Genomic DNA, 20591 nt, shown 5'->3' on the forward strand with positions numbered 1-20591 from the left:
ATTGGACCCTGGGCAAAAATTTTCTTGGGGGCCCCCCCACCTGCTCTGAGACATACAATAAATAGCAGCTAGAATTAACATCAGTTTACTGTATCAGATCAGGCAGAAATTGCGATTGGTTGCCAGCTGTTACAGTATATCATTACTGCTTACTGACTGGTTGCTAGAGGTTACAGCACATGATTTCTGCTTGCAATTGGTTGATAGAGATTACTGTACAGTAATACTGCTCACTGTTTGGTTGCTAGAGGTTATAGCACATCATTGCTTCAGTGCAGGGGGTCATGATATACATATGAATGCCACCTTTATTTACATGTCAATGCCACCAGCCGCAGCTGTTTACTTATGAATTCCGCCACTATTTACATATGAATGCTGGTTATTTACATGTAAACACAGGTCTGCCGGTGAGTCATCTGTACACAACAATAGGGCAGAGCAGGGCAGCATTAGTACCAGCACTTCACACTGAGATATCGGGACACAGCATGGTACAAAAACTTCAAGGGACAATGGAATTTAAACTGGGATAGTTGGAAAGTATAAGGCAGCTACTTTGGGCCCCACAACAATGACAGGGCCCAGGGCAGCTGCCCCTTTTGCCCTGCCTTAAAGACGGCCCTGGCTGCAGGAATCCTTTGGGAAGGAAGTGAGATAGTGCTAGGAGGGTTGTCAGATTTCAAATCCAATCCACACTTCTAGCATATCTTCCCCCTGCCAAAGCCCCCCAAGCACATATCCTCCTAACCCCACGATCACTCCACATATTTTATACCTTGTTCTCCTTTCCAGCCACTCTCTCCCCCTCAGAATAGAGCTACATAAAGCAAATCATTCATGTAAATGAAACCTTTGAAATTGATGTGGCAGCACATTGCAGTTACCAGTATATGGGGTAATTAAACAGTAAAAAAGGGGGTAATGAGAGGGATAATGAGTTGATACAATGATGACTAACTGAAGCAAAGTTGCATCCTGTCTCAACGCATTTCATATAAAGACACTTCATCAGAAGTGGATGCATCCATTACTCTGTGGGAAATATTAATATAAAGATCCCGATAAGTTCTGGGAAGAACTCCAGCATCAAAGGAAATGAAGAGTAGTATAATAAGATTACTTACATAAGACTAGAAAAACATGGGTGTGTGATGCTGTACTTGCTGGAACCGCTGGAGTGGGTCGTGTGTTACCACATACACTTTATGGAGAATCTAATCTCTTGGGAATTTTGTGCTTGAGCGTTCGCCCCATGCGTGGTTTAGCTCTCCCAGCTCCCGTGACAGACGACCCACTCTAGTGGTTCCTTTCAAGTACAGCATCACACACACCCATTTTTCTAGCCTTATGTAAGTAATCTTATTATACTACTCTTCATTTCCTTTGATGCTGGAGTTCTTACCAGAGCTTATCGGTATCTTTATATTAATATTGCCCACAGAGTAACAGATGCATCCACTCCTGATGAAGTGTCTTTACACGAAACGTTTATGGGGGAGGTTCATGGGTCTCTTTTAGGTAGGTGGTACAGGGCTCCATGATTTCTAACAGCAGCCCTGCATAGACTTCATCAGGCCTTCCAATTGGTTTATTTTTGTAGAACATTCAGTTTTCCATTAAACAAATGAACTCTTCAACAGTCTTCCGCAGCCGCTCCCTGAGTGCTCCGGGATGTTGAGTCTTTCTTTGTGGCAACAGAAAAGGCCAAAAACAATGAAGACGTTTCTACGGCCAACAAGCATTTCCTGATCATTTCCGTCTATTTCCTGTACAATGGGAAATAGCGAATTGCCGGATAACCTATCTTCTATTCGTTGCCATCGGAGCTCCGGGATCTCATCTACTTCAAATTGTTATTCCTTGAAGGGGCACTCAGACATTACGTGATGGACATGAACCCTTCAGCTGGATCCTTGTTTGGTTGCAGCGCCATCCATCCTCTGCCCCCCTCATCCTGCCGTGAGTGCCGCAGATTCTTTTTATATTTATAACTCCCCAGGCAGCTCACTTTGCTGAGTTTATATTATCACAGTCAGACTATTGCCAGGACGGAGGTGGCAGCTCACCCTGAGAGGACCACCATGTACGCTGCATTCTACATACAATGTCTGCTTCTATCAATGACTCAGATCTGTGTAAACGGTAAGAGGGATAATATCTACACTGCAATAAGGTTCTAGGCTTAATCTATCTTATGGTTTGGGTCTAGGTAATGGTTTTATGTTCCATACATTGGTGATCAGTGAGAAGAATGTTCCTTACATTGGTGATCAGTGGGTAGAATGCCTCTTACATTGATGATCAGTGGGGAAAATGTCCCTTAAATTGGTGGTCAGTGGGAAGAATGTTCCTTACATTGGTGATCAGTGGGTAGAATGCCTCTTACATTGATGATCAGTGGGGAAAATGTCCCTTAAATTGGTGGTCAGTGGGAAGAATGTTCCTTACATTGGTGATCAGTGTGAAGAATGTCCCTTACATTGGTGGTCATTGGGAAGAATATCCCTTACATTGGGGATCAGTGGGTAGAATGCCTCTTACATTGATGATCAGTGGGGAAAATGTCCCTTAAATTGGTGGTCAGTGGGAAGAATGTCCCTTACATTGGTGGTCATTGGGAAGAATATTCACTTACATTGGTGGTCAGTGGGAAGAATGTCCCTTACATTGGTGGTCATTGGGAAGAATATCCCTTACATTGGTGATCAGTGGGAAGAATGTTCACTTACATTGATGATCAGTGGGTAGCATGCCTCTTACATTGGTGATCAGTGGGAAAAATGTCCCTTAAATTGGTGGTCATTGGGAAGAATGTCCCTTACATTGGTGATCAGTGGGAAGAATGTCCCTTACATTGGTGATCAGTGGGAAGAATGCTCCTTACATTGGTGGTCATTGGGAAGAATGTCCCTTACATTGGTGATCAGTGGGAAGAATGTTCACTTACATTGATGATCAGTGGGTAGCATGCCTCTTACATTGGTGATCAGTGGGAAAAATGTCCCTTAAATTGGTGGTCATTGGGAAGAATGTCCCTTACATTGGTGATCAGTGGGAAGAATGTCCCTTACATTGGTGATCAGTGGGAAGAATGCTCCTTACATTGGTGGTCATTGGGAAGAATGTCCCTTACATTGGTGGTCAGTAGGAAGAATGTTTCTTACATTGATGATCAGTGGGTAGAATGCCTCTTACATTGGTGATCAGTGGGAAAAATGTCCCTTAAATTGGTGGTCAGTGGGTAGAATGCACCTTACATTGGCGATCAGTGGGAAGAATGTCCATTGCATTGGTGATCCTTGAGAAGAATGCTCCTTACACTGGCGGTCAGTGGGAAGAATGTTCCTTACATTAGTGGTCAGGGGGAAGACTGTCCTCTCCAGGACCTCATTCATACCCTTTGCTGGGACACTAGTGGCTGCAGCCACTCTAGGAACCAATGATGTTGCCCCAGCTGCTGGCCAAGAGCTGAATATAGACAAAGGGGCCGCTGATATCATTGACCAACTATGATGTCAACCATCATCCCACAACTGGTTGTGGTGCAATGGTTCGGGTTTTTAGGTGTTCAGGCAGCGGGGACACAAAATAATGCCACCACGCCACTTGTCACAAAAACCATCTGAAAAACGTTCCGTCTCTTCAGAGGGCACCACTAGTGTACAGAAAGCTGTACTATGTTTGTATATAGATGGGACCGATGCCAAACATCCACGGCCAGGAATCCGTATAAACATTGGCTGCATATACATGCATCACGTATATATATCTCTACATTCCACATGAACAACTCCACTACCATAAATGAATATGTGATGGTGGAAACGATCGTTCAGCGCTGAAAATACTTTCTGTCTGATACTGCAGAGCACTGACACCTTTGGAACTGAAGACGTTCAATGTCCTTAGAGCCATTGATAGTAGGTATGAGAATGCATCCTAAAATCCAGACGCGTTTCACAAACAACAGTTGTGAACAGTCCCTGGTGTCCGTACCTGCCCCTGGGCTCTGTCCCTGCCCCTAAGGTCTGTCCCTGCCACTGTCCCTGGAGTCTGTACCTGCCCCTGTGGTCTATTCCTGTCGCTGTCCCTGGGGTCTGTACCTGCCCCTGTCCATGGGGTTTGTCCCTGCCGCTGCCCCTGAGATCTATCCCTGGAGTCTGCACCTGCCCCTGGGGTCTGTACCTGCCACTGTCCCTGGAGTCTGTCCCTTCGCCTGTTCCTGGGGTCTGTCCCTTCACCTGTTCCTGGGGTCTGTCCCTTCGCCTGTTCCTGGGGTCTGTCCCTGTGCCTGTTCCTGGGGTCTGTCCCTGTGCCTGTTCCTGGGGTCTGTCCCTGTGCCTGTTCCTGGGGTCTGTCCCTTCGCCTGTTCCTGGGGTCTGCCCTTCGCCTGTTCCTGGGGTCTGTCCCTTCGCCTGTTCCTGGGGTCTGTCCCTGTGCCTGTTCCTGGGGTCTGTCCCTGTGCCTGTTCCTGGGGTCTATCCCTGTGCCTGTTCCTGGGGTCTGTCCCTTCGCCTGTTCCTGGGGTCTGTCCCTTCGCCTGTTCCTGGGGTCTGTCCCTTTGCCTGTTCCTGGGGTCTGTCCCTGCGCCTGTTCCTGGGGTCTGTCCCTGCTGCTGCCCAGGGGTTCTGCACCTGCCTCTGGGGTCTGTCCCTGTTCCTGGGGTCCCTGCCCCTTTCCCTCAGGTCTGTATCTGCCCCTGTCCATGGGGTCTGTCCCTGCCCGTCCTGAGGACTGTGTCTGCCCCTGTTCCTGGGGTCTATCCCTGCTGCTGCCCCTGGGGTCTGTCCCTGTTCCTGGGGGTTGTCCCTGGGGTCTGTCCCTGTTCCTGGGGGCTGTCCCTGAGGTCTGTCTCTGCCCGTCCCTCAGGACTGTCTCTGCCCCTGTTCCTGGGGTCTATCCCTGCTGCTGCCCCTGGGGTCTGTCCCTGTTCCTGGGGGCTGACTATGGGGTCTGTCCCTGTTCCTGGGGGCTGTCCCTGGGGTCTGTCCCTGTTCCTGGGGTAAGGGCTCTGTCCCTGCCACTGTCCCTGTATCTGGGGTCTGTCCCTGTCCCTGGGTTCTCTCCTGCAGATGTTATGTTGTGTTGCTCATTCAACCAGCTACAATGTATCAATGGATTGTTTACAAACACTGATGAGACATAGACAGTCCTTACAATAGCTGCTAATGGCATCTCCGATACACAGGACCGGGACCTCGCACTGACATCAGGTTCCTACAACTATACACATGGACTCAAGCAGAACAGACCCACAGGAGATCACAGGTGATCACAGGAGGTCACAAGAGGTCATTGGAGGTCACAGGCGACCACAGGAAGTCACAAGAGGTCATAGGAGATCACAGGTTACAGGCGATATCACACAGGTCACAGGAGGTCGCAAGAGGTCATTGGAGGTCATAGGAGAATACAGGAGGTCACAGGCCATTACAGGAGGTCACAAGAGGTCATAGGAGATAACAGGAAGTCACAGGTGATCACAGGTCACAGGAGGTCACAGGCGATTATAGGAGGTCACAAGAGGTTATAGGAGGTCACATGAGAAAACAAGTGGTCACAAGAGATCTAGACCCAATCATGAAGGTTTTTTTTTCCAGGAGCTTCCTGTGATGGGGTGACAACTGACTCCAAATTGTGCAGTGTTGTCAGCCTATCACAAGCAAGGACACTGGATGCTATTCAACCTGGAAGACTGGTGACATCCGGTGGGACATATGATTGCTGGTGGGTGTGGTGGAGCAGAGGAGGTCCAGATTTAACCCTTTGTAAAACAACCAAATACATATATGAAGCAGCATGATGGGAGGGGGTGGGGGCTTAGCTACTCCAAATACTGTATGTGACTGAGCTGTTACTGATCACACCAATCAGCTACTGATAATCAGGAGCTGTTAGGATGAGCTAATGGTGTCATCTCTGTGTATCCAATCACAGTGCCACATGATCATGCGCCCCTCGTACTGGTCTCGGCCATCACAACCCACTTAAAGGGCCAGTTCCCACCATCAAAAAGGAGTTAGGCCGGGTTCACATATGTGTGCGGCCGCGGCTCACAGCGGGGGGTCCGGTGCTTCCCTGTTCAGCGATTGAGGTCTGAATTTTTGCCTGAATTCGCACACCTGAATCATAACCAAAGACGAACACGGGACCCTTTCCGAATGCAGACAGCGGCTGCCCCGGAGGCGCGTGAACCAGCTCCATTGCGAGCCGGGCACACTCTCCTGTCATGCGATTTGGATTCAGGGAAACCCACATCCACTTTGCACACTAATGCCACACCTCCCAACGAACTGTCCCCGATTTCGAGGGACTGTCTCTGATCTGGAGCAATGTCCCTCTGTCCCTCTTTCAAAAAGTGCTCCCCAGTGCTAAACCTGTTGTCCAATTTCTAAATTGCTGCATTTGTACATTTTAAAAGCCAATATAAAGGAATAGTAGTGGTAAAAAAAAAGCCATTGTAGATTTAATTAACCTTTCTTTTGGGGTTAATTCTCCTTTAGGGGGTGTGGCAGGGGGGCGTGCCCTATGCCTACATACATTTGCTAGTAGGTGTCCCTCATTCCCATCTCAAAATGTTGGGAGGTATGCAAATGCGACATCACATGTGATTCAGGCTACATTGTTGTGCACATCACATACAATGTCTGTGTGATGCAAATTCAGCCATACAGATTGTATGGCTGAATTTGCATCGCATTCGCACCAGAATGGTGCAGGACCCTTTTTTTTTGGTCCGCACTGGAATCGGATCGCATGGGTATTCACACCCATGCGATCCGATTACTGCACAATTTCACAGTAGGCACTGCGATCTGCAAAACCTATCTGGGGGTGTCATTAGCTTTGTATTGACACCCGCAGCGGCTCGCATAGGGCAGTGTGAACTGCTTGTGAGAGACCTGCGATACGGGAACCCGCACAGGAATCGCGCTGATTCCTGCATCGCATATCTGTGAACCTGTTATTTTTCTTCAGCAAAAAAAATTTTTTACTTTCACTTTTGTTGGGCTGTTACGTATTATTTACATTTTTAAGTGGTCAAAATGTTCAGGTGAACAACTTCTGTATGTATGGTGAATCCGACTCCCTTGTTGTGCTAATGGGTAATCTTGATTCCTCTGTATTCGTGTCTAATGATAAAAATGAACATTTCCTCGTGTTATTTTTCAGCGTGTGGTACCATCTCAATTGACCAGAATCCTCATGAGCTGCGAGAATCACCAGCGATGGAGTTCACCTGCACAGTGACCACTAGTTGTAATTTCAGCAGCTACCTGGAAAAAGATTCCACAATTCTGGCTCAGATCCCCCCCAACGGAATTATTCCCGATCCAAACATCAATATCATATATATAACACCTTCTGCCTTCACAGTGACTGTCAAAATGAAAGAAAAAACCCACCTGGGCGTCTATTACTGTGGGGCCATCATCACTATCGGAAACCAAAACGTGAAATTTTTAGGATGCGGAACTCATATCTACTCAGGTAAACCACAATGAATAGAAGTCAAGAGACCTTTTATGGTTATTACGTCATCCAACAACCTTCCCACCACAACAGTAGATGTATAGTTTACCCTATTGCTGCCCATGTAACCCTTGGGTGACTACATTTCCAAACTGCCATTCAGGGACACTCCCCCTCTTCCCAAAAATCAGCTTGTGCTGTAACGAATCACAGCACAGCCGGGGCGGTGGGTGTGTGGTCTACCCAGAAGAACTGATCACGCCCCCCAAAAATGGCCGCCGCAGCGCCACTTTACTCACTGAACTTGTCCTGGCCGGCCGAGACCCGTTTTACCTAGTTCCAGCGCTGAGTCTACACTGCCCTGCAGTGATTAGACTCAAGCGGAATTTATCATTTCTCCAATCACAAGCAGGGGGCGGGGATTGTGCCTCTGCAGACATTTCTGGCCAGGCCAAGTACTGTCAGTGAGTAAAGCAGCAATGGGGGTGGTATTTTATGGGGGTGTCAGACTGGCCCGGGGGGAGGGGGGGTGGCTGTGTCAGTTTTATTCCAGGACACTGTATTGTCCTGGAATAAAGGTGCCGGGGACCCGGGACAGACCTGCAGCATGCAGGACTGTCCGGGGCAATCTGGGACACGTGGTCACCCTATGTAACACATATGCGTCCAGTGGGTGGCAGAGCTTTCTGTGTTGAGAGCATGCCCGCTGCTGTCACCCAGCACAGCACGGCCTGGCCAGCACATACACAGTAAGTCTCCAGTCTTGTTCTGAGATCTGGAGATTGCAAACCGAAGTACTGTGCATATGCTGGCTGCGTGGAGTGTCAGTGGGCCTCTACTACACATGTACTGGTGGGGCAAAGTGTCAACTGGCCCCTACTTCACATGTACTGGTGGGGTAGGGTGTCTATTGGCCCTTACTACTCATGTACTGGTGGGGCAGAGTGTCAATTGGCCCCTACTACTCATGTAGTGGTGGGGCAGAGTGTCAACTGGCCCCTACTACTCATGTACTGGTGGGGCAGAGTGTCAACTGGCCCCTACTACTCATGTACTGGTGGGGCAGAGTGTCAACTGGCCCCTACTATACATGTACTGGTGGGGCAGAGTGTCAACTGGCCCCTCATACTCATGTACTAGTGGGGCAGAGTGTCAACTGGCCCCTCATACTCATGTACTGGTGGGGCAGAGTGTCAACTGGCCAATACTACACATGTACTGGTGGGGCAGAGTGTCATTTGGACCCTACTACTCATGGACTGGTGGGGCAGAGTGTCATTTGGCCCCTACTACTCATGGACTGGTGGGGCAGAGTGTCAAATGGCCCTTCTATACATGTACTGGTGAGGCAGAGTGTCAACTGGCCCCTACTACTCATGTATTGGTGGGGCAGAGTGTCAACTGGCCAATACTACACATGTACTGGTGGGGCAGAGTGTCAATTGGCCCCTACTACAGATGATGAACTGGTTGAGCAGAGTGTCAATTGGACCCTACTATACATGTACTGGTGGGGCAGAGTGTCAGCTGGCCCCTACTACACATGTGCTGGCTGAGTAGACTGTCAATGGGCCCCTACTACACATGTGCTGGCAGGGCAGAGTGTCAATTGGCCCCTACTACACATGTACTGGCAGGGTAGAGTGTCATTTGGCCCCTACAACACATGTACTGGTGGGGCAGAGTGTCAATTGGTCCCTACTACACATGTGCTGGCAGGGTAGAGTGTCAATGGGCCTCTGTTACACATGTACTGGTGGGGCAAAGTGTCAACTGGCCCCTACTTCACATGTACTGGTGGGGTAGGGTGTCTATTGGCCCTTACTACTCATGTACTGGTGGGGCAGAGTGTCAATTGGCCCCTACTACTCATGTAGTGGTGGGGCAGAGTGTCAACTGGCCCCTACTAATATACTGGTGGGGCAGAGTGTCAACTGGCCCCTACTACTCATGTACTGGTGGGGCAGAGTGTCAACTGGCCCCTACTATACATGTACTGGTGGGGCAGAGTGTCAACTGGCCCCTCATACTCATGTACTAGTGGGGCAGAGTGTCAACTGGCCCCTCATACTCATGTACTGGTGGGGCAGAGTGTCAACTGGCCAATACTACACATGTACTGGTGGGGCAGAGTGTCATTTGGACCCTACTACTCATGGACTGGTGGGGCAGAGTGTCATTTGGCCCCTACTACTCATGGACTGGTGGGGCAGAGTGTCAAATGGCCCTTCTATACATGTACTGGTGAGGCAGAGTGTCAACTGGCCCCTACTACTCATGTATTGGTGGGGCAGAGTGTCAACTGGCCAATACTACACATGTACTGGTGGGGCAGAGTGTCAATTGGCCCCTACTACAGATGATGAACTGGTTGAGCAGAGTGTCAATTGGACCCTACTATACATGTACTGGTGGGGCAGAGTGTCAGCTGGCCCCTACTACACATGTGCTGGCTGAGTAGACTGTCAATGGGCCCCTACTACACATGTGCTGGCAGGGCAGAGTGTCAATTGGCCCCTACTACACATGTACTGGCAGGGTAGAGTGTCATTTGGCCCCTACAACACATGTACTGGTGGGGCAGAGTGTCAATTGGTCCCTACTACACATGTGCTGGCAGGGTAGAGTGTCAATGGGCCTCTGTTACACATGTGCTGGTGGGGCAGAGTGTCAATGGATCCCTACTACATATGTGCCGGGCTGTGCAGAGTGTCAATGGGCCCCTACGAGACTGGTAGGGCAGAGTGTCAATGGGCCTCTACTACACATGTCTGTTGGTCACAGCCCTAGTTCAGAAAGACAGGAGCCCTCCTCTTCAAGTGCTGGCCACATAGTGTCAGTAGACCTTACTGTGCATGCATCTAAATTTAAAGCAGAACTTCACCCAAAAGGGCAAACTCCATTTGTTCGCACCCTTCCATCCTCCACTTACAGTGGGGAAAATAATGATTTGAGCCCCTGCAGATTTTGTAAGTTTGCCCACTTACAAAGAAATGAAGGGTCTATAATTTTTATCATAGGTGTATATTATATGATGGAGACAGAATATCAACCAAAAAAATCCAGAAAAAAACACGATACAAATGTTCTAAATGGAGTTGCGGTTCAGTGAGTAAAATAAGTAGTTGATCCCCAAGCAAAACATGACTTAGGAAAAACCCTTGTTGGCAAACACAGAGGTCAGACGTTCCTTGCAATTGGTAACCAGGTTTGCACACATCTCAGGAGCAGGGGCGGACTGACAACTCATGGGGCCCCTGGGCAATTAGAGATTATGGGGCCACACAGTAGACACACAATAGACACAAACACACACACACAGTATACAATCACACAGTATACACAGACATGTTTCTATTGGCTGAGAAGGTACTGGAGAGGTGGGGCAGCTATAATCTCGGGGTTTTTAGACCAAAAGGATGTCGGTAAGGGACATTTCAAATTTTTACATACTGTCCCTGGTTTTATTGAGGCTGGCAACCCTGATGGGGGCCCCCTAGTGGCATGGGGCCCTCGGGCAGTGCCCGAGTGGCCCAATGGTCAGTCCGCCCCTGCTCAGGAGGGATTTTGGTCCACTCTTCTTTACAGATCTTCTCTAAATCCTTAAGGTTTCTTGGCTGTCTCTTAACAATTTGAAGTTTCAGCTCTCTCCATAAATTTTCTATAAAATTAAGGTCTGGAGATTGGCTAGGCCACTCCGTGACCCTAATGTGCTTTGTCTTGAGCCACTTCTTTGTTGCCTTGGTGGTATATTTTGGGTCATTGTCATGCTGGAAGACCCATCCGCGACCCATCTTCAGTGTTCTGGCTGAGTGAAGAAGGTTCTCATCCATGGTTTTACAATACATGGCTCCTTGGGCTCCTTGTCTCCTCCGTCATCTAATGATGTGGAGGTTGGTGGGAGGAACCACTGAAGGCAGCGGGGGGGGCCCCAGGAGACACATCTGGAAATGTTGGTTTTGCGGCTTTCTCTTGAAAAGAGCAGGGTACTGGCAGCAGGTAAGTATTCATTCTCCTCCTGTGCTGATACTGCATATCTTTTTGGGAAGTTGATTGGACTCAACAAATTTATTGGCAAAGTACCAGAAATCATAATATTTTAACAAAAGAAAGTAGGAGAATATGTGATGAGCACCATTCGAGATCTCAAAGCTGCAGAATAATTCCTTGTGAATTAATTTATAAATATAAGTCATCATTATGTTTCAACAATTCTCAAATTCTCAGTCAGCCGTCTTCTACTTTTCAGGCGGCCATTCTTTTGGGACAAATACTGGAATAGTGTTCTCCATCTTATGCGCTTGTATTGGCATGATGAATAGACTATTGTAAGCATGTGAGTATTGAATTATTGCTCTTTTATACTTTTAAGAAGCAGTAATGTTTCCTGCCTTGGAAGGAGGGGGGGAAGAGTTGGAGCCTCTAAAGTTTTTATTGCCGTCAGAGAAAATGTGGAAAATGCTTTAAAGAAGAAGTGTCACTATGTTTTCTACTTTATTGTGCAATCCCTTTCGTTCTATTCTTCTGCTGTATTGTACATTAAAAGCACATCTTTGTCCCCATTGCTGCTGGCTGCCAGCTCCACTGGTCCTCTGGGGGGTTCCACAATGGTTTGGAAATTATGGTGATACTGCTTGTCTCAAAATTTTTATTAATGTATTTTGTCGGATGTCCCCCAGTGTCAGTTTTGCTGTAATACGCTCATACGAGCGTATTCGCACATACAGACATTGGTGGGAGACCATTGGCTGCAGAAACCTTCCCGTGGACACGGCAGATCTGTTTTCTCTTTTAGGGATGTTTGTGTATTCCTCACCAGGAGACTGGCCACCTCATGGCGATTGCATTAACACTCCAAGCAAACAGATCTGCGTACATGGGAACTATAGCATAACCATACAAAATTATGGCCCACTGAGCCACGATAGAGTACGGCTCGTGTCCAGGGCCGTCTTTAAGGCAGGGCAAAAGGGGCAGCTGCCCTGGGCCCTGTCATTGTTGTGGGGCCCAAAGCAGGTGCCTCATACTTGCCAACTATCTTGGTTTAAATTCCCTCGTCCCTCAAGGTTTTAGTCCCGTGCTGTGTCCCAATATCTCAGTGTGAAGTGCTGCTACTAATGCCAGGGGCATAGCTCCCAACTGTCCCTGATTTCGAGGGGCTGTCCCTGATTTGGAGCAATGTCCCTCTGTTCCTCTTCCCCCCCTCATTTTGGTCTGATCCATATAATTGTATGTAAAATGCACTTTTTATCTTTCAAAAAGTGTTTCCCTGTGCTAAACCTTTCATCCAATTTTTAAATTGCTGCATTTGTACATTTTAAAGGCCAATATAAAGGAATAGTAGTGGTTAAAAAAAGTCCTTGTGGATTTAATTAACCTTTTTTTTTAAATTCTCCTTTAAGGGGGTGTGACAGGGGGTGTGGCAGGGGGTGTGTCCTATGCCTACATACGTTTGTTAGTAGGTGTCCCTTATTCCCATCTCAAAATGTTGGGAGCTATGCAGGGGTGTCAAACTAGTGGCCCTCCAGCTGTTGCAGAACTACAAATCCCATCATGCCTCTGTCTGACGGTGTCATGCTTGTCACTGTCAGCCTTGCAATGCCTCATGGGGCTTGTAGTTTCACAACTGGAGGGCCACCAGCTTGACACCTGTGCCATAGACACATATTTAATCCCTTTGATCGCCCCTGATGTTAAACCCTTCCCTGACAATGTCATTAGTACAGTGACAGTGCATATTTTTTAGCACTGATTAGTGTATTGGTGTCACTGGTCCCCAAATGTGTCAGCTAATGTCTGATTTGTCCACCGCAATGGGGCAGTCCCGGTATATGTCACGGATAGTAAAAAAAATTAAAAAATAAATAAAAAAATTCCATAAAAATATCCCATAGTTTGTAGATGCAATAACTTTTGCGCAAACCAATCGATATACGCTTATTGGGATTTCTTTTTTACCAAAAACATATAGCAGAATGCATATTGGCCTAAATATATGAAGAAATTTGATTTTTTACATTTTTTTTAATTGGGTGTATTTTATGGCAGAAAGTAAAAAAATATTGTTTTTTTTTTCTCAAAATTGACGCTCTTTTTTTATTTATAGCGCAAAAAATAAAAACCGCAGAGATGATCGAATACCACCAAAAGAAATCTATATTAGTGGGAAAAAAACAATGCCCATTTTATTTTGCTACAGCGTCGCAAAACTGCGCGATTAAAGTGCCGTATCGCAAAAAATGGGCTGGTCATCATGAAAGGGGGGGGGGGTAAACCTTCCGGTGGGCAAGTGGTTAAAGCAGGTTGAGGAGAAAAAGAATTCCTGGATGGCCGCACGTCAAAAAAAAAAAGGCATCTTTATTGGTAAACGATTAAAATGCAAGTACAGTCACCTCATAAGCATAGGCAACACAGGACAAATAACTGACGCGTTTCACGCCCCCTGTCATGGCACTTATTCATGGTTAAAGCTGGTTGAACAAATCTTTACTGCTATATCATTATTATTGATATTTTAACTCTTCGGTGTCACGGATTTTCTGCAGTGAAGCTCCTGTGTGGACGATAATCCTTCCTCAGCTGAATGTCTTTTATAATTTTTTTTTTTTTTTTTAGCAAAGGGCACAACAGGATCTTTAAAAGAAAGGATGACACAAGAAAAAAAAAAAAGAAATGTACAGAACACGTGAAGATATACCGTATACCTCAAACTGTGCCGTATTACACATCAGGCCTCGCGCTGTGCAGAGATTATCCAGATCTGGGACATCGATCTAAGCACCGGCAGAATGAGAGCGATCGTAACTGAGCCTGCTTAACCCTTCACACACACACACTCGCACGGTAGCTGCCTCCATGTGTTTTACAAGAAACACGCACCATTTGGTGTCCTTTGAAGAACATGTCAGTATCACTCACTGCCGCGCTCAGACAGGAATGTAGCAGAGCTTACACTGCACTGGTTCTCTACAGAGCCGGTGTTTCTTCATTTCCATTTAAAGCATTCAGAAATTGAGTTTAACGATTAGTAAATATTGCTTTATTAAAAAGAAAATCAATGTTTACTAAAAAGTAGGGCTGTTACTGATTAAAATTTTCGTGTTCGATTCATCGTTTTTTTTCGAATCGATTAATCGACTAATTTCGATTAATTATAACGCACATACGGATCCAACTACTTTTAGTTGATCTCCTTGCATTGCAGCTCTGCATTAGTCAGTGGTAAATGTGGTATACACTATATACAATCACCCGACACTAGTTCGTTTCCACAATCCATGACTTAACTTCACAGTTCACACAAATACGTTTTAAATTCAAACTGTAGCACTGACGTAAGTCATTTTTTTTTCGCACAGTAGTGTGACAATCCCTCCACCTCCGGTCTAACTAATCACTCTCACCTTATGGCATGGACCCCTGTGCAAACAGGTGGTCATGCAAGCGGGTATCAAAAGGGTTAACACGGACCATAAACTTCTCTCACGTCTCCTTAGATCTCAGCAAAGACGCCGGGTCATGGGTAGAAAGAAAAGATCGAAGTGTTCAAAACACAAACTGCTCACATAAAGATGATAAAAACACAGCATGTAAAGCCGACAATCGCTTTAGTTTCGTAGGGCAGCAGAGGGTGGCGTCATGCATAGCTCCTCCCCGTACGCGTTACGTTCAATCAGAACGTCAAAGTCACCGGACTCCTCCCCCTTCCCTACGTTATCAGACAGAGGCACTTGGGGAAGGGGGGAGGAGTCCGGTGACGTTGATGTGTGTGACATCGCCGGACTCCTCCCCTCTTCCCTTCGTTAGCAGACGGAGGCACTTGGGAAGGGGGAGGAATCCGGTGACGTCGATGCCTGTGACATCGCCGGACTCCTCCCCTCTTCCCTTCGTTAGCGGACGGAGGCACTTGGGGAAGGGGGGAGGAGTCCAGTGAGGTCGATGTCCGTGACGTCACTGGATCTCCGATGGAGCTCCCTGAAGACCTGGAAGCCGGAGAGGTGAGTATCGATCAAAAGAATTTTGATCGATCAAAAAGATTAATCGATTAATTGAGGAATTAATCTTTAATTTCCACAGCCCTACTAAAAAGACATTACACAACAGTCAGATAAAAGGGATTAAAAGTGAAAAAATACTTGCCTTCACCTGCTCTTTGGTTCTATGTAGAGTCTGATTCATTTACAGAGAAAGTCCAACCTGATGAGCAAGAGTCACTGGCCCTCTTAAAGTATCCCTGATAGTTTCAATGTTTGGGGATGGCCCCTTCCTGTTCCAACATGACTGCCCACCAGTGCACCAAGCAAGGTCCATAAAGACATGGGTGAGCGAGTTTGGGGTGGAGGAACTTGACTGGCCTCAAACCGATAAAACACCTTCGGGATGAATTCGAGCAGAGAATGTGAGCCAGACCTTCTCGTCCAACATCACTGCCTGACCTCACAAATGCACTTCTGGAAGAATGGTCAAACATTTCCATAGACACTCTCCTAAACTTTGTGGACGGCCTTCCCAGAAGAGTTGAAGCTGTTATAGCTGCAATGGGGGGGGGGGGTCAACTCAATATTGAACCCTACGGCTGAAGGCCGGGATGCCATTAAAGTTTATGTGCGTGTAAAGGCATGTGTCCCAATACTTTTGGTAATATAGTGTATATACACTCACCGGTCACCTTATTAGGTTCACCTCGCTAGTAGTAGGTTGGACTCCCTTTTGCCTTCATTCTTTGTGGCATAGATACAACAATGTGTTGGAAACATTCCTCAGAGATTTTGGTCCATAGTGACATGATAGCAGCACGCAGTTGCTGCCGATTTGTTGGCTGCACATCCATGATGCCAATCTCCCGTTCCACCACATCCCAAAGGTGCTCTATTGAATTGAGATCTGGTGAGTGTGGAGGCCATTGGAGTACAGTGACCTCATTGTCCAGTGGTGAGATGATTGGAGCTTTGTGACATGGTGCATTATCCTGCTGGAAGGAGCCATCAGAAGATGGGGACACTGTAGTCATAAAGGGGTGACATGGTCAGCAACAATACTCAGGTAGGCCGTGGTGATTAAACTATGCGCAATTGGTACTAAGGGGCCCAAAGTGTGCCAAGAAAATACCCCATTACACCCCCACCACCAGTCTGAACCGGTAATACAAGGCAGGATGGATCCACGCTTTCATGTAGTTTATGTCAAAATTCTGACCCCACCATCTGAATGTCGCAGCTGAAATCCAGACTCATCAGACCAAGCAACGTTTTCCAATCTTCTATTGCCCGATTTTGGTGAGCCGGTGCGAATTGGAGTCTCAGTTTCCTGTTCCTAGCTGACAGGAGTGGCACCCGGTGTGGTCTTCTGCTGCTGTAGCCCATCTACTTCAAGGTTAGATGTATTGTGCGTTCAGAGATGGTATTCTGCATACCTTGGGTGTAACAAGTAGTTATTTGAGTTACTGTTGCCTTTCTATCATCTGGAACAAGTCTGCCCATTCTCCTTTGACCTCAACAAGGCATTTTCCTCCACACAACTACCACTCACTGGATATTTTCTCTTTTTCTCACCATTCTCTGTGAACCTGAGAGATGGCTGTGTGTGAAAATCCCAGAAATACTCAAACCAGCCCGTCTGCCACCAACAACCATGCCACGTCCAAAGTCACTTAAATCCCCTTTCTTCCCCATTCTGATGCTCGGTGTGAACTTCCGAAAGTCATCTTCACCACCTCTAAATGCCTAAATGCATTGAGTTGCTGCCATGTGATTGGCTGATTAATAAGTGGCTGGTGAGTGTATATACTGTATATCCAAGGTTTCATAAGCTGACAACCAACATATTATTTAAGAGAATAAAATTAAAATTTGTCAGACATCAAACATGATATGGATCTTAACCACTTGCTGGCCGGCTCACGCCAATATACGTCGGCAAAGTGGCACTGGTGCGCAAAACGACGTACCTGTGTCATCAGTGGCTAGCACGTGCGCGCCCGCCATGCACCGCAGGAGCCTGCCCGCGATTGTGGCATGGAGAGGCAGAATGGGGAGATGTAAACAAGGCATTTCCCTGTTCTGCCTAGCAACTTGACAGGGATCTACTGCTCCCAGTGTTTGGGACCAGTGATCTCTGTCATGTTTAGTGAGCCCACCCCCCCTACAGTTAGAACACACTGAGAGAACACACTTAACCCCTTGATCACCCCCTAGTGTTTAACCCCTGCCCTGCCAATGACATTTACACAGTAAAGCCGACAATCGTGTTAGTTCTGTAGTGCATTTTTATAGCATTTGTATAAATGCCAATGGGTCCCAAAATAGTGTCAAAAGTGTCCGATCTGTCTGCTGCAATGCCGCAGTCCCGATAACAACGCAGATCGCAGCCATTACTACAAAAAAAAAAAAATTATAATAAAAATGCTATAAATATATCCCCTATTTTGTAGATGCGATAACTTTTGCGCAAACCAATCAATATACGCTTATTGCGATTTTTTTGTTTTACCAACAATATGTAGAAGAATACATATTGGTGTAAACTGAGGAAGAATTTTTTTTTCAGATATTTGTTGGGGGGATATTTATTATAGCAAGAAGTAAAAAATATTGCTTTTTTTCAAAGTTTACGCTGTTTTTTTGTTTATAGCGGAAAAAAATAAAAACCGCAGAGGTGATCAAATACCACCAAAAGAAAGCTCTGTTTGTGGGGAAAAAATGACGTCAATTTTGTTTGGGTACATCGCCGCACGACCGCGCAATTGTCAGTTAAAGCGACGCAGTGCCGTATTGTAAAAAAGGGCTTGGTCAGGAAGGGGGTACATTCTTGGGGGGCCGGTGGTTAATGGTTAAATGGTTAGTGGTAAGTGGTTAAAGTGGAGGGCCACCCTAAAAAAAAAAAAAAAAATACATTGATATTCTCAAAAAAAACTGAAACCCCTGTTGCTAGGCAGTCTTCCTAATCTGCCTCTTCCTATTCCACGGCGCTGTTTCATCAATTCTTCCTACTCGGTCGAGCGGCCCCATTGTCTTCTGGGACATGTGTGTCCCCCAGGAAACAACAGGGCCATTCACAAAGCGCTACACAGCCGCAAGACTCCACTGCCCGTTTCCATTAGTTAGGATGGCGGCGCCGGCCGCCAATCCGATGGATGGACAGTGTTTGAAACTGCTGACTTTTTTTTTTTTTTAAACGGCCGGAGCACCCCTTTAAGTAAGATTCTCCGATGAGGTCCAATGTATTTTATTGGCCTTCCATACCTTGTTATATAGGTGTGTTTGGTGTCTAACTGATTGGTGTCTTCTTATACATTCATGTAACCACTTGCTATGAAGGCAACTCTGTTACAGAAGAAATTATGGAACATAGATGGCATTTGGCTCTGGTGGTTAAGAAAACAAACTCAGGATGTGTATTGTTCAAACCATTCTCAAGACTATTTTACAACCTTTCCATTTTTCTGTAAAATGTGTCAACTTCCATGGCCTCCTAGCACAGACATGAGATTTAAATCTGACCTTTCTTACCAACTTGAAAACTTTGGAGAAAACAAGGCTTGCGCTGCATTTTGTATGACTCCCTCATTCTCTGCACATACTTTGGGTCATACCAGGATCAACCACAAGGTGGCAGCAGAGTCATGGTAATATTGTGTGTATTTGTTTGGCAACACTGGCGGAATTGTACCAGTTACAACCCTAAAACGGCAACAGAGTGACTGTAATGTGTGTATGGTAACAGTGGGCGAGACCTACCAGGATCAACCACAGGGCGGCAGCAGATTGATGCTGTGTGTATAGTTATGTTGGCGAGTCCTATCAGGATCAACCACAAGATAGCAACAGACCCTAAAGTGGAACCTCCGCTGATCGGAACCCCCCCCCCCCTCCGGTGTCACAATTGACACCTTTCAGGGGGGAGGGGGGGTGGAGATACCTGTCAAAGACAGGTATTTTCACCCACTTCCGGGGATAGACTCCCACGGGAGTCTACGCCATTTCCTGCCCTGCCGCGCTGTCTGCTGGGACACACACGGGTCCCAGTGACAGCGCAGATATTTCCTATTGCGCGGCGCAGCTCGCGCATGCGCAGTAGGGAACCGGGAAGTGAAGCCGATTTGCTTTACTTCCTGATTCCCTCACCTCGAATGGCGGCGGCAGCAGCCGAGGCCCGAGCTGTCGATCGGCCTCGGCTGCCGGCATCGCTGGAACCCGGGACAGGTGAGTGTCCATTTATTAAAAGTCAGCAGCTGTAGTATTTATAGCTGCTGGCTTTTAATATTATGCATAATATTATGTGTATAGTAACACATATGAGTCATACTAGATCGAACCACAAGGGGGCAGCATAGTGATAGTAATATTATGAGTATAGTAGTAACACAGGGGAAGTCATAGAAGGATCAACAACAAGGAGGCATGAGAGTGTTGGTAAAATTATGTGTAAAGTAAAAGTGGGGAGTCATACCAGATCCAACCACACAGTGGATCCGGTCAAACGCTTTTGCAAAATCCAAGTAAACCACGTCCACCGCCACGCCTCTGTCCAAGGTTTTACTTACCACCTCATAAAAAGAAATTCACTTTTTTTGACAACTTCTGTATTTCATGAAGCCATGTGGTCTGTTGCTTAAAATATTTTTTTCCAGCAAGAACTCATCTATGTGGTATTTTGTTAAACTCTCCAGTTTCTTCCCGACTATAGAAGTTAAACTAACCGGTCTATAGTTACTTGGTAAAGACTTTTATCCCTTTTTAAATATAGGCAGCACATTGACCCTACACCAATCCAGTGGTACTATGCCAGTCCATGTTTGGGAGCCACGTCGCACGACCGCGCAATTGTCAGTTAAAGCGACGCAGTGCCGAATCGCAAAAAAGTAGTCTGGTCTTTGGCCAGCAAAATGGTCCGGGGCTGAAGTGGTTAAAGGTAAGAAAGTCTACAATCTGTCTTTAGGCTCTGTATACTCCAGGACCAGGACTCTGACCACATTCCTCTATGAACAGGGTGGCAGCAGGTATTCAATAAGCCATCTGCAATTTATTGAAACAAAACACTTTTTATTTTATCTTTTGTTGGAATTTTCGAAGCAGTTTCAATCGAATGAAAAGAGATATGCTATAAATTGCACAGAT

General features: G+C 46.6%; 1 protein-coding gene across 2 annotated transcripts; it reads left to right on the plus strand.

Annotated features, from left to right (window-relative positions):
• The first annotated feature begins 1806 nt into the window (after positions 1 to 1806).
• LOC143935109 (uncharacterized) lies at positions 1807 to 14587 on the plus strand. Of its 2 annotated transcripts, none has more exons than XM_077458742.1 (4): positions 1807 to 1962; positions 7177 to 7494; positions 11726 to 11812; positions 14092 to 14587. In XM_077458742.1, exons 1-3 carry the CDS (start codon positions 1890 to 1892, stop codon positions 11806 to 11808), a joined length of 474 nt encoding a protein of 157 aa, XP_077314868.1. In that variant the 5' UTR covers positions 1807 to 1889; the 3' UTR covers positions 11809 to 11812; positions 14092 to 14587. The 2 variants fall into 2 exon arrangements, with proteins under 2 accessions (XP_077314868.1, XP_077314869.1); XM_077458743.1 differs by having other exon boundaries at positions 1808 to 2145.
• The last annotated feature ends 6004 nt before the right edge of the window (positions 14588 to 20591 follow it).

The sequence above is a fragment of the Lithobates pipiens genome, unplaced genomic scaffold (genome assembly GCF_037356315.1).
Source record: "Lithobates pipiens isolate NorthernLeopardFrog02 unplaced genomic scaffold, aLitPip1_a1.2 Scaffold_28, whole genome shotgun sequence".
NCBI classification, from domain to species: Eukaryota; Metazoa; Chordata; class Amphibia; order Anura; family Ranidae; genus Lithobates; species Lithobates pipiens.